General features: G+C 44.3%; 1 protein-coding gene across 2 annotated transcripts in view; it reads right to left on the bottom strand.

The window, feature by feature from the left end:
- LOC139228082 (tyrosine-protein kinase transmembrane receptor ROR2-like) overlaps window positions 1–14,553 on the bottom strand; it is a 304,606-nt gene that overhangs the window by 234,001 nt on the left and 56,052 nt on the right. For both annotated transcript variants that reach the window (XM_070859350.1, XM_070859290.1), the window contains one exon: window positions 11,927–12,054. In XM_070859350.1, the coding sequence (XP_070715451.1) occupies window positions 11,927–12,054 (128 nt within the window). The remainder of the gene's footprint in view (window positions 1–11,926; window positions 12,055–14,553) is intronic.

Below are 14,553 nucleotides of genomic sequence, written 5' to 3'. Positions count from 1 at the left end.
GAAAATGTGAGGTCATGCGCTTTGGCAGAAATAATCAAAGAGCAAGTTATTATTTAAATGGAGAAAGATTGCAAAGTGCCGCAGTACAGTGGGACCTGGGGGGTACTTGTGAATGAAACACAATAGGATAGTATGTAGGTACAACATGTGATCAGGAAGGCCAATGGTAGCTTGGCCTTTATTGCAAAGGGGATGGAGTATAAAAGCAGGGAAGTCTTGCTACAGCTATATAAGGTATTGGTGAGGCCACACCTGGAATACTGCGTGCAGTTTTGGTTTCCATATTTAGGAAAGAATATACTTGCTGTGGAGGCAGTTCAGAGAAGGTTCACTCGGTTGATTCCGGGGATGATGGGGTTGACTTATGAGGAAAGGTTGAGTAGTGATAGAGTATTCAAACAGGCTCATTTAGACAGGCTTTGAAAATTCACAGACCCCCAAGTCAAAGCTACTACGTGCTGCTCAGCATGTTGCATTAACTCATCAATCAACTTGACATTTTCGGACCAATAAAGCGTTAAAAGACTTTCAATTGAGCCAATAAGGTCAAAGAAGGCGAGTTCTTTTCTGTAAATTGATCCAGGTATAAAATACAGCCATTTTGACCATGTGTCTCAGTAAGAACAAAAACCTGGCTTGAAGCCAAGCAGTCTGTTGCTCTCTGCCAGTATTAAAAAGTTAAAACGACCATCGGAGTTCGTATTTCATTGGAAATTAAGAGATCTAACAATTTTGGCGCTGCGAACAGGATCGCTGAGGAAAGAAACTGAATTTTGGACATCGGACCTACATATAGAGGTAAGGACTCCTCTTTTTAAAAAAAAGTCCTCGGTCAAAAGTCTAAATTCGCCTCTCCTTCTACGCGATTCCGAAAGCCTCCGGTTTGCGAACCCTCCGGTTGGTAGTCGGCTCGAGGTCCCATAGACGTCTAAACTTCAGCGGTGTGTTAGTTAATTAATCACCGACCTATTGATCGGCTAGCAGGCCTACGACTCGAGACCCCAGTAAAGAACTCAGTAAAGGAATGGCGGCAGGAGATAAGGGCAAAGAATTGCCGACAACTGTTAAAGGTGGGCAGGCACCACCTCAAGTTTCTTTAGATTTAATTCTCGAACAGTTGAAAGAATACATAGAGCAACAATTCAACTTATCTAAAACCTGTATTAAGATCGAACAAAAGTACGGAACCTCCAAAGGACAATGGTCCTTGGACGAGATTAAAAGGGTCTGGGGCAAAACGACCCGTATGAAAAATAAAGAGCGAACTAGATGGTCCCTAGCGGTTATGGGCCAGATCCGAAACTGGAATGAAATTATAATGCGTTCCCAACATGATCGAGAACTGACCAGTACAAAGGACCAATTGCAAGCTGTTTGTGCGCAGCTGCGACAGAAAAAGCTTGAACTTGAAAAGCTGGAAGCGGAAGTTAAAGATCTTAAAGGTGAAATTAAAGAATGGAAAAAATCATTAGGTCAAGAGACAGTAATAGGAAAAGGAAAATGTATTGATCAATTCCCAGGGTACCCATGTTTGGATAAATTAAAAGCGCAAACCCGAAGACACGACCGAGGAATAGATACGGTTTCTGAATCCTCCGACAATACAGTGTCGGAGGATGATGAAGAATTAGGGATGCGCTTTGCCCCGTTTAAAAAAAGACGAGTTGTAGTCAAATCAGAAGAGACTGCGGATGAGGGCGGAACCAAAAAAACAAAGAGAAGGGTGTACGAAGAATACTTAGTGCATGATCCGGCAGACCCAGAGAAAATTGATAAATGGTCCAAAGAATTGCCCAATCCAAAGAAAAGGGGAGTAAAAACGTGGGACCAATTGGACCGCTTAAGAAATATATATCAATTTCATCCCTGGGACAGAGTGCAAATTTTGACCATAATGGTGCCAAAAACACAGGGAAGAAAATTGCACGACAAGGTAGAAGAAGCTTTGGGGCAGAATGAGCAAGAATTAGACGCAGGATGGGAGGCGATTAAACACTGGCTGCAAGCCTTCAGTCCAGCTAAGACAGACTGGGAAAAAATTGCAGCCTGCCAACAGAAAGGAACAGAGGAGGTCCTGGAGTATGACGAGCGGTTTAGATGCACGTGGCTAGAACATTCGGGTATGAATAATACGGATGAGGAAATGGATGAACAAGCGTTTGGACCCCTGAAAGCAGCTTTCGTGGCAGGCCTAAAGCCAGAACTGTCCAAAATGCTTAAGGTAGTGTTACCGGACTGGGAAGGTAGAGGAACTACCTTTGCAGCATTGGTGGATCGATGTAACCAATTAGACCGGGATATGGGAGCTAAAGTCCGAGCTGTACAGGCTATGGGTTGGAAATCCCAGGATTCCGATAAACAGTTATTAGGAAAATTACCCGGAAAATTTCATTATTGTGGGAAAGAAGGTCACTGGGCCAAGACGTGCAGGGCAAAACAGAAAGGTCGTGGCTGGGGAAGAGGACGCAGCCAGGGATACAATTCAGCCAACAAGCCAGGCTTGTCACAAGATAACGACCTCATAGAAGCATTTAAGCGACTGACAATACAACAACAGAAGGAGTTACTTGGGATAGCAAAAAATGATTAGAGCCCACCCTGGCCCCCCTCCTCGCACTAATACAACAAAGGGGAGATGGGCTATATATAACTGTGAGGGTGGGCGATAAGGATGTGGACTGTCTTTTAGACACAGGGGCGGAATTAACATGCTTACCCCTAAAATATGGAGACTTTTTGCCGTTGGATGGTAGGGCACGTACAGCCTATGGAGTTGGGGGCCATAAAATGGAAATTAAAAGGACAACACCGGTACTTATAGGGCTGGGTCCATATGAACTAACCACGCCGGTCTGGATAGGCCCAGTAGATCAACCCCTTTTGGGAATGGACGTTCTAATCCAAATAGATTCATCGTTGCATTTCGAGGATGGTCAGGTGACATGGTCAATTAGAACTTTGAAGAAAGAAGAATTGAAGGAACACCCGATATGGGCTAAAGATAAGAACGACTGTGGCCTACTCCAGATGGAGCCTGCGTCATTTACAGGGACCAAGCCTCCATGCACTAAACAGTATCCCATCAGTCCAACTGCCATCGCGGGAATCTTACCGATTATTCAGCAATTGGAGAAACAAAGGGTGCTTATTAAAACGCATAGCTCCTCCAATAGCCCCGTGTGGCCGGTACAGAAATCTAATGAGACTTGGCGTTTGACTGTCGATTATAGGAAAGCTAACCAGTGTATTGATCAAAAAGCTCCTTTGGTCGCAGATCCCTCCACCATTTTTAATGCCCTCAAACCGGAACATAAATATTTCTCGGTTATAGATATGGCCAACGGATTTTGGTCGGTGCCTCTGGCACCGGAGGTTCGACAGTGGTTTGCTTTCACTGTCCAAGGACAACAGTATACTTGGACCCGGTTACCGCAGGGTTTCCACAACAGCCCTACGGTATTCCACATGGCTTTACAAAGCCATTTACGAGAATTACCTCCCCTGTCATCCACAGTCATCCAATATGTAGACGATATCCTGCTAGCTTCAAACACGGAAGAACAGCATGAACATGATTTACGAGCTTTGCTGGATCACCTTCGGCTGAAAGGACATAAAGCCAGCATCGACAAAGCACAAATATCTCAAGAAGAGGTTGTATACCTGGGACAAAAGATTTCACAAGGAAAGAGAGAACTTACCCAGGATAGAACTGCAGCCATTCGGGCTGCTAAAAAACCCACCACTATTCAGGAACTAAGGTCTTTTTTGGGATTGTGTAACTTTAACAGAAATTGGATTGACTCCTTCACACAGCTTGCTCAGCCACTGAATGATATTTTAAAGGGGAAACGTGCCTCTAAAGAAGCCATCACCCTCACTAAGGAACAGCAAGAGGCCTTCCTGAGTTTGAAAAAGGCTTTGTATTCGGCACCGGCTCTGGGAATCCCCGACAGTGGTAAGCCATTTACCCTGTTTGTTCATGAGAAAGAAGGATATATGACAGCTATACTGACACAAGAACATGGGGATCGGCAAAGACCTATTGGCTATTATTCGGCAAAACTGGATGCGGTAGCCCTCGGATGGGAAAGTTGCCTAAGGGCCATGGAAGCTACATGTCGAGCGATAATGATCACTGCGGGTCTAGTCCTCGACCAAAAGCTGATTGTCAAGTGTCCCCACACCGTAAACGCTTTGCTGTCTATGAATAGAATGTCTCAGGTGACAGCAGCAAGATGGACCCGCTGGACAGCAGTTTTGGAAGCTCCTAATCTCCATATCGTCCGGGCCAGCCCGGTTAATCCCGCAACTATCCTCCCGATGTCAGAATCGAGGGAGCAAGAATGGGGAGAATGTGAAGAGCATGACTGCGTGGAGATTTTAAAAGAAACAGAAGAAGCAGCCTTAGCAGCAGAGGAGCCTCTGCACAACCCAGACCTCATCCTGTTTACAGATGATTCCTCCTTTGTTGACAATGGTACCAGAAAAGCAGGATAGGCAGTTACAACCTTATATGAGGTAGTGGCAAAAGGACGTTTAGCCTCAGGAACGTCAGCACAACAGGCCGAGTTACGGGCCCTGTCAGAAGCATGTCGAATAGCAGAAGGACAGTCAGCTAATGTCTACACAGATTCGCGTTATGCTTTTGGAGTCGCTCACGACTTTGGTATGTTATGGCGGAAAAGAGGAATCCTCACTGCTGCTGGTATATCTATCCGAAATGGAAAAGAAGTCCGAGACTTACTGGAGGCCATACAATTACATCAGGAAGTGTCCATCCTGAAGTGTAAGGCCCATACCAAGGAAAATACCACAGAAGCACAGGGAAATGCCCAAGCCAACCAGGCAGCTAAAGATGCCGACTCACAGGGCGTTCCTCCAGAAGAACCAACACAGATGTGCAGATTGAAAGCACTCAGGACTCTGACACGAGACCTTCAAACAATGCAAGGCGAGTGCTCCAGAGAGGAAAAATGGACATGGATCGAGGCAGGAATTAAGCTATGTGAAGATGGTGTCTGGAGACAAAGAGTTACTGACAAGCCAGTCGCGCCACAAGCGCTTATGCCTTTTTTAGCCCAACAGATCCACTCGTGGGGACACTTGGCCTCACAACAGATGACGGCACGGTTCCAAAAAAGCTGGTGGGGTCGGGGATTTAAAAAACATGCCCAGCTGGTAACGGACCGCTGTGTGGTCTGCCAGAAAAATAATTCTGGACCCATCACGGTAATGCCCCAACTGAGGCCCCCTGCCCCTGTCGGACCATTCCAGCATCTGCAGGTTGATTATATATCTCTTCCTTCATGCCAAGGATACACTAACATTCTTGTCATGGTCGACAGATTCTCTAGATGGGTAGAAGCTGTCCCAACTAAAAGAGCCACAGCCAATCACACTGCAAAGGTCTTGTGTAAGGATTACATTCCCCGATGGGGAGTTCCGAGTAGCATTGACTCAGATCAGGGAACACACTTCACAGGTGCTGTCTTCCAAGAAGTCTGTAGGTTACTGAACATTACGTGGGATTTACACTGTCCTTATCATCCACAATCATCAGGACAAGTAGAACGAATGAATTGAACTCTGAAACAACGGCTTGCCAAATATCACCAAGAAGGAACACCATGGCCCCAGGCACTACCAATAGTGCTATGTAGCATTAGGGCAACCCCGAACAGAACTACAGGTCTAAGCCCATTTGAAATTATAACAGGAAGACCCATGTCGCTGCCAGGAACTATCGATTTACGGAAAGCTGATGTTCACTTCATGAGTGACACTTTGTTATCATACTGTCAGAACTTAACCAATGCTATTCGTTCTGTTTCCCGACAGGTATCGGCAGCTTGGGGGTAATCCACCCGAAGGAGGACACGACATCATCCCGGGAGTCTGGGTCTATGTGAAAAAGTTGCATAAAGAACCTTTGGGTGCCAAGTGGGAGGGACCTTATCAAGTGTTATTGACCACCCAGGCAGCTGTTAAAGTCCAAGGAAAGAAAGCCTGAATCCACGCTTCACACGTTAAACGAGCACCCGTAACTGAAGCTGAAATCTAATAAGGACAATTACTTTTCGCGAAAATGTATAAATTTACTGTAGTATTGATTGTAGGTATTCTAGGCATAGGCCTACTTCTTACTAGCCGACCCTCTGCACCAAAGGGAAATAGTAGAGTACCAAGGGAATTACATGTAAATTGTTTGTTTATGTTGATTAAATGTTGGCTTTCCCGCAGGTGAGACACCTTGCAGGTCCCAGCAGACCGTCTGTACGTGGCACAGGGGTATGTTATGCTTAAGGAAAGGTTGTTTACTGGTTGAATTAAGATATTGATTTGGATTAAATTGGAATAAGGTTAATTAACCTACTAAAACCAGACTTCCATTGTGGCCACGATGGAACTCGGGTTGGTGTAAATTTGTGTGGAAGCTACTAGTCCGGACATGTGGCGAAACTCATCAACAAATTTTAGAAGGAAACTTTATTAACATGTATGAAATTATTTTGTAGAATGTTTAACCAGTGATACCTGATGTTTTATGATTCAGTTTGTGAAAGAATCAAAGGGGGGATTGATAGAGTATTCAAACAGGCTCATTTAGACAGGCTTTGAAAATTCACAGACCTCCAAGTCAAAGCTACTACGTGCTGCTCAGCATGTTGCATTAACTCATCAATCAACTTGACATTTTCGGACCTTGGGTAGCGAGCCAATAAAACGTTAAAAGACTTTCAATTGAGCCAATAAGGTCAAAGAAGGCGAGTTCTTTTCTGTAAATTGATCCAGGTATAAAATACAGCCATTTTGACCATGTGTCTCAGTAAGAGCAAAGACCTGGCTTGAAGCCAAGCAGTTTGTTGCTCTCTGCCAGTATTAAAAAGTTAAAACTACCATCGGAGTTCGTATTTCATTGGAAATTAAGAGATCTAACAAGTAGGTTGGGCCTCTACTCATTGGAATTCAGAAGAATGAGAGGTGATCTTATCGAAACATATAAGATTATGAGGGGGCTTGACAAGGTGGATGCAGAGAGGATGTTTCCACTGATGGGGGAGACTAGAACTAGAGGGCATGATCTTAGAATAAGGGGCTGCCCATTTAAAACAGAGATGAGGAGAAATTTCTTCTCTCAGTGGGTTGTTAATCTGTGGAACTCGCTGCCTCAGAGAGCTGTGGAAGCCAGTACATTGAATAAATTTAAGACAGAAATAGACAGTTTCTTAAACGATAAGGAGATAAGGGGTTATGGGGAGCGGGCGGGGAAATTGAGCCGAGTCCGTGATCAGATCAGCCATGATCTTATTAAATGGCAGAGCAGACTCGAGGGGCTGTATGGCCTACTCCTGCTCCTATTTCTTATGTTCTTATGTTCTGACTTGCTGGACCTGCATGCTAACTTTTTATGTTTCATGTACAAGAACCCCCAGGTCCCTCTGTACTGCAGCATTTTGTAATCTCTCCCCATTTAAATAGTAATTTGCTTTTTTATTTTTCCTATCAAAGTGGATAACCTCACATTTTGCCACAGTTTAATCCATCTGCCAAATTTTTGCCCACTCACTGGGCCCAAATTTCCACAGAATAAAAAACGGGCGCCCCTCCGAGCTGGGCGCCGTTTTTCGCGCCTAAAACGGCGCCAGAAAAAAAACGCGCTATTCTCGAGCGCTCTGCAGCTCCTTGCCTGTTTGGCGCGGCGCCCAAGGGGCGGAGCCTACACTCACGCCGATTTTGTAAGTGGGAGGGGGCGGGTACTATTTAAATTTGTTTTTTTCCTGCCGGCAACGCTGCGCGTGCGTGTTGGAGCGTTCGCGCATGCTCAGTGTGAAAAAAAACATTGGCACTCGGCCATTTTTGTAGTTCTTTGTAGCTGTTTAATTTTTGAACATTTTTTAATAAAACCACATTGCCATCAGCACATCAGCACTGAGGCTTCCCTTCTCACTGTCTCCTACCCCTCCCTCCCCTCCGCGGCAACAAGCCGCTGTCTCCTTCCCCTCCCTCCCCTCCGCGGTAACAAGCCGCTGTCTCATTCCCCTCCCTCCCCTGCGCGGCAACAAGCCGCTGTCTCCTTCGCCTCCCTCCCCTCCCTCCACGGCAACAAGCCGCTGTCTCCTTCCCCTCCCTCCCCTGCGTGGCAACAAGCCGCTGTATCCTTCCCCTCCCTCCCCTCCGCGGCAACAAGCCGCTGTCTCCTTCCCCTCCCTCTCCTGCGCGGCAACAAGCCGCTGTCTCCTTCCCCTCCCTCGTGTGGCAACAAGCCGCTGTCTCCTTCCCCTCCCTCGTGTGGCAACAAACGGCGGTTTCCTTCGAACGATGGCTGAAGCACTTTCACACAGGTAGTAATCTTTTCTTTGATTATAAATGTTTATTCAGGTTGGATTTATTTATATAATATTTGTATAAGTATAAATAAGGATTTATTGTAGAATTTAATGACTTCCCTTCCCTCCCCCTCCCCCCCCACCTCGTTCTGGACGTCTAATTTGTAACCTGCGCCTGATTTTTTAATGTGTAGAACAGTTTTTTTCAGTTCTACAAAAATCTTCACTTGCTCCATTCTACTTTAGTTTGGAGTACGTTTTCACTGTGGAAACTTTGAAATCAGGCGTCAGTGGCCGGACACGCCCCCTTCTGAAGATAAAATTCTTTTCTGAAGTAGAACTGTTCTACCTCACTAGAACTGCAGAAAAAAAAATGTGGAGAATTGCGATTTCTAAGATAGTCCGTTCTCCACCAGTTGCTCCTAAAAATCAGGTGCAAATCATGTGGAAACTTGGGCCCACTGAGCCTATCTATATCACTTTGTCGATTCTTTACGGCCTCCTCACAACTTGCTTCCCACCTATCTTTGTACCATCAGCAAATTTGGTTACGTTACTCGGTCCCTTCATCCAAGTCATTAATACAAATTGTAAATAGTTGAGGCCCAGCACTGATCCCTGTGACACCCCACGAGTTACAGTTTGCCGACCGGAAAATGAACCATTTATCCCGACTCTCTGTCTTCTGTTAGTTAGCCAATCCTCTATCTACGCTAATACATTACCCCAACCCCATGAGCTCTTGTGCAGTAACTTTTTATGAGGCACCTTATTGAATGCTTTCTAGAAATCCACATACACATCTACTGATTCCTCTTCATCCACCCTGCTCATTGCATCCTCAAAGAACACTAGCAAATTTGTCAAACATGATTTCCCTTTCATAAAACCAAGCTGACTCTGCTTGACTACATTTTGATTTTTGAAATGTCCTGCTACTACTTCCTTAATGATGGACTCCAGCATTTTCCCAATGACAGATGTTAGGCTAACTGGTCTATAGTTTCCTGCTTTCTGTCTCCCTCCTTTTTTAAATCGAGGCATTATATTTGCGACTTTCCAGTCCACTGGGACCTCTCCAGAATCCAGGGAATTTTGGTAGATTACAACCAATGCAACCATTATCTCTACTGCCACTTATTTTAAGAACCTAGGATGCAGGCCATCAAGTCCACCTTTCGTCCCATTAGTTTGCCTAGTACTTTATCTCTAGTGATAGTGATTGTTTTAAGTTCACCCCCTCCCCCACTAGCTCCTTGATTATCAATTATTGGGATGTTTTTAGTGTCTTCTACCGTGAAGACTGATACAAAATATTTGTTGAAAGTCTCTGCCATTTCTCTGTTTCCCATTATTAATTTCCCAGACTCATTCTCTAAGTGACCAATGTTTACTTTAGCTACTCGCTTTCTTTTTATATACCTGTAGAAGCTAGTTTACTCTCATATGCTATCTTCTCTGCCTTTGACATTTTTTTAGTCGGTCTTTGCTGGTTTCTAAAAATTTCCCAATCCTTTGGCCTTCCACTGTTCTTTGCAACATTTTATGCCTTTGTTTTTAATTTGATACCATCCTTTACTTATCTGTTAGCGAGGGATGGTCCATCCTTCTCTTAGTCTTTCTTTCTCAATGGAATATATCTTTGCTGAGAGTTATGAAATATCTCCTTAATTGTTTGTCATTGCTTTTCTAGTCTTACCCTTTAATATATTTTCCCAGTTCACTTTAACCAACTCTGCCTTCATACCTTTGTAATTACCTTTAAGTTCAGGACATTAGCTTGAGACCTAGCTTTTTCACCCTCAAACTGAATTTGAAATTCTACCATGCTATGATCAGTCTTCCCAAGAGGATCCTTCACTCCGAGATAAATTAATCCAGACTCTTACACATTACCAGATCTAGAATAGTCTGCTCCTTGGTTGGTTCCACAATGTATTGTTCCAAGAAACCATTCCGCATACATTCTATGAACTCTTCCTCCAGGCTACCTTTGCCAATTTGATTTGTCCAATCATTATGAAAATTAAAATCGCCCATGATTATTGCCATACTTTTCTTACAAGCCTCTATTATTTCATGATTTATACTCTGTCCTACAGTGTGGCTACTGTTTGGGGGCCTGTAGACCACTCCCACCAGTGACTTGTTTCCCTTATTATGTCTTATCTCCACCCAAACTGGTTCTACATCTTGATCTTCTGAACCAAAATCATTTCTCAATACTGCACTGATCTCATCGCATGCTCAATACGAGACTCCCAAAACAAGCGCTCTACTCGGAGCTTCGACACAGCAAGCGAGCCCCAGTTGAGCAGAGGAAACACTTCAAGGACACCCTCAAAGCCTCCTTGAAAAAGTGCAACATCCCCACCGACACCTGGGAATCCCTGGCCCAAGACTGCCCAAAAGAGAGGAGAAGCATCCGGGAGGACACCGAACACAAGTCTCTTCCCCGGGAGCAAGCGGAAGCCAAACACAAACAGCGGAAGGAGCACACGACAACCCAAGCACCCCAACCACCCGTCCCTTCAACCACCGTCTGTCCCACCTGTAACAGAGACTGTAGGTCCTGCATTGGACTCATCAGTCACCTGAGAACTCATTTTTAGTGTGGAAGCAAGTCATCCTCGACTCCGACAGACTGCCTAAGAGAAGAGTATTCTCACTGATAATAATGGGAGCTCTGTTTGTACGAGCTCCCATTACTGATAAATAAAAAAACATCTCACATATTTAAAATTAATTGAAATTAAACGTTTTAGAAAAAAATTTATTTTTTGGAATTTTTTTTTAAATGGGGTTAAAAATAAATTTATCTTAATTGACAGGGTTTTAATATAAAAATGAATAGTTAAATTGAATTTTTCTATGTTTTAAAAATGTTACGCTGGTAAAAGTCGGCTATATGCCTGCTTTCTCCAGGGGTAAGGAAGGACATTCCCTGGGCAAATAGCCCAATCTCTGCCTGCGGATGTTCTTCCTGCAGTGATGCGTAGAATCTGTCTAAAGAAATTTTGACAGATTGGAAAAGCGATTCTCGGCACCTGCGCATTGCGCGCCAAGAACCAGCTTTTCCGAGGCCTCGCCGGGTCCGTGTGCACTTCGTATGCACCTGGCGAGGCTGCAATTTTTGGCCCAACATGTTTTAATAGGGGTAAAAAATAAACTTACCTTAATGGACTGAGTTTTTAAATATAAAAATTGATAACATTTTATTTTTCTATCTTTTAAAACTCTTACACTAGTAAAAGCAGGCGTAAGAATTTGAAGGAGATTCGCTGGGCAAGAGTTGGGTAAATAGTCCAAATCTCCATCCGTGAAGGCTCTTCCCCTGGGGATGCGTTGGAACTGTCAAAAGAAATTTTGACAGTTCGCAAGTGCCAGATTTCAGCGCTTGTGTGGCCACCGGGAACCAGCACTTGTGTGGCCTCTACGGGTGCATGCGTAGAGACCCCGATTTTTGGCTCAATATGTCTAGATGTAATTAAATGAGAGTAATGAACGGATTGACCTGCAACCTTATAGAAAATTCCTCTTCAGTAGGGAGAAGCACAAATGGTTATTGCTCTGCTGCAGGAGTATATAATGCCTACCAGTAATTCGGTTTTCAATTTCTCCCTGCATCTGGAGGGATTCCACATAAATGCTCTGGTTTCCAATGAATCCAGCACATGCAACCCCCCTGTATGGCTGACAGAATCCAACTTCATTGTCTTCATCACTGCAAAAAGATAAATACATATTGTTACAGTTATTGCTTATTGTGCTTGGGATATCAAAAAGATAAAGTGTGTTTTGCTAATTCTTTCAGCCCTATGGGTATTGTGTAACTACTGAGCTTTCAGGGCTGCAATCGACAATTCACTTTAATTACACTAAGCTGCGAGCACTAAATATATTGCTCTTACTAAATTATTTGCAACTTCCTCCAAGGAAGTGGGTAAATGGTAGTGGGCATTCATGGTTCAATGATTTCAAAAATGATAGCTTGTCTGTGAAGCACTTTGAGACATTACCAAGCACTAACTATAAGCAAATCTATCATTTATATATTTGATGATGATCCGATTATTGAAAGATTAAAATTAACACCATTAGCAAAAGCCACTTTTTAAACTTGGATTCAGGAAGACAAGCATCTGAGATTCAGCTCTCAGCATTTACACTACTAAATCAACTATCAGTTTCTTTATCCCAATTGCAGACTAAGGAAATTAACGTGTTGTTGGAATAAGGAAGTTGAATTAAAGCTGCTTTTATACGATGCAAGACCAGTGCTAGTGGTACCAGTTCTCAACACAAGGGACTCGTGCAGCCAACAGCCGGAAGACATCCTGGCTGTTGTGCTGAAGATTTGTGCACCAGAACAAACTGCACCTCTAGCCAAGCTGTTTCAGTACAGCTACAACACTGGCATCTATCCAGCAATATGGAAAACTGCCCAGGTATATATAATGTCCACAAAAGCAGAAAAAATCCAATCCGGTCAATTATCACTCCATCAGTCTACTCTCAAAGTTTACTCTCTACTCCCAATAACTTGCTCACCGATGCCCAGTTTCGGTTCCGCCAGGACTATTCGGCTCCAGACCTCATTACAGCCTTGGACAAAAGAGCTGAATTCCAGAGGTGAGGTGAGGTGAGAGTGACTGCCTTTGAATCAAGGCAGCATTTGACTGAGTGTGGCATCAAGGAGCCCTCGTAAAACTGAAGTCAATGGGAATCAGGGGGAAAACTTTCCACTGGTTGGAGTCATACCTAGCACAAAGAAAAATGGTTGTGATGGTTGGAGGTCAATCATCACAGCCCCAGGATATCGTTGCAGCAGTTCCTCAGGGCAGTGTCCTCGGCCCAACCATCTTCAGTTGCTTCATCAATGACCTTCTCGCCATCATAAGGTCAGAAGTGGTGATGTTCGCTGATGACTGCACAGTGTTCAGTGTCATTCACAACACTTCATAATGAAAGAGTCCATGCCCGTATGCAGCAAGACCTGGATGACATTCAGGCTTGAGCTAAGTGGCAAGTAACATTCGCGCTACACAAGTGCCAGGCAATGACTATCTCCAACAAGCGAGAGTCTAACCACCGCCCCTTGATATTCAGTGGCATTACCATCACCGAATCCCACAGAATCAACATCCTGGGGGGTCACCATTTACCAGAAAATTAACTGGACCAGCCACATAAATACTGTGGCAACAAGAGCAGGTCAGAGGCTGGGTATTCTGCAGAGTGTCTCACCTCCTGACTCCTCAAAGCCTTTCCATCATCTACAAAGCACAAGTCAGGAGTGTGATGGAATACTCTCCACTTACCTGGATGAGTGCAGCTCCAACAACACTCAAGAAGCTCAACATCATCCAGCACAAAGCAGTCCGCTTGATTGGCACCCCATCCACCCCCTTAAAAATTCACTCCCTCCACCACCGGCGCACCATGGCTGCAGTATGTACTATCTACAAAATGCAATGCAGCAACTCGCCAAGGCTTCTTCAGCAGCACATTCCAAACCCACGACCTCTACCACCTAGAAGGACAAGGGCAGCAGGCGCATGGGGACACCACCACCTCCACATTCCGCTGCAAGTCACCACACCATCCTGACTTGGAAGTATATTGCCGTTCCTTCATCGTCGCTGGGTCAAAATCGTGGAACTTCCTCCCCAACAGCACTGTGGGAGTACCTTCACCACAGAAACTGCAGCGCTTCAAGGTGGCGGTTCACCGTGTGCTTTTTCTTGATTCAGCGGGGAGTATATGTCTGTGTAAATCTGTAACTCATTACCTTACCTGTTGTAATTAAGTAGAGTCCGTAGGATACTAATAGACTGCTGTTGTGTTCGATAGGCTATGTGGCATGTGTGTGTGTATAATAAACTTGTTCCAAACTGCTTTAAAAAAAATTGATCTTGCTGTCAATTTAAAGCCAGAGATTTAGAAATCTTAAAAGGGCAATGTCAATTTGCTTTGCTATATGGAAGGAGATATTGGAAGTGTTAAGCTAGTTCCAGACTCTTCGTTCCCAAGAGGTCGATGCTCAACCAGTGAAGGGGAAAGGGAGACAGCTAAAAAAAAGTATCAACTGTATAATCCTGTGGCCCTTATTACTAACAATGTAACATCACCATAAAATATGTTTCACTCTTAGCAGAAGCAACTTTTGAAAAATCCATGATCAACATGGATGCACACAAAAAGAAATAGAAAATGCTGAAAG

This window comes from Pristiophorus japonicus, chromosome 1 (assembly GCF_044704955.1).
Source record: "Pristiophorus japonicus isolate sPriJap1 chromosome 1, sPriJap1.hap1, whole genome shotgun sequence".
NCBI classification, from domain to species: Eukaryota; Metazoa; Chordata; class Chondrichthyes; family Pristiophoridae; genus Pristiophorus; species Pristiophorus japonicus.
The sequence above is the reverse complement of the archived record's forward strand: the minus strand, read 5'-3'. Positions and strand labels throughout refer to the sequence as shown.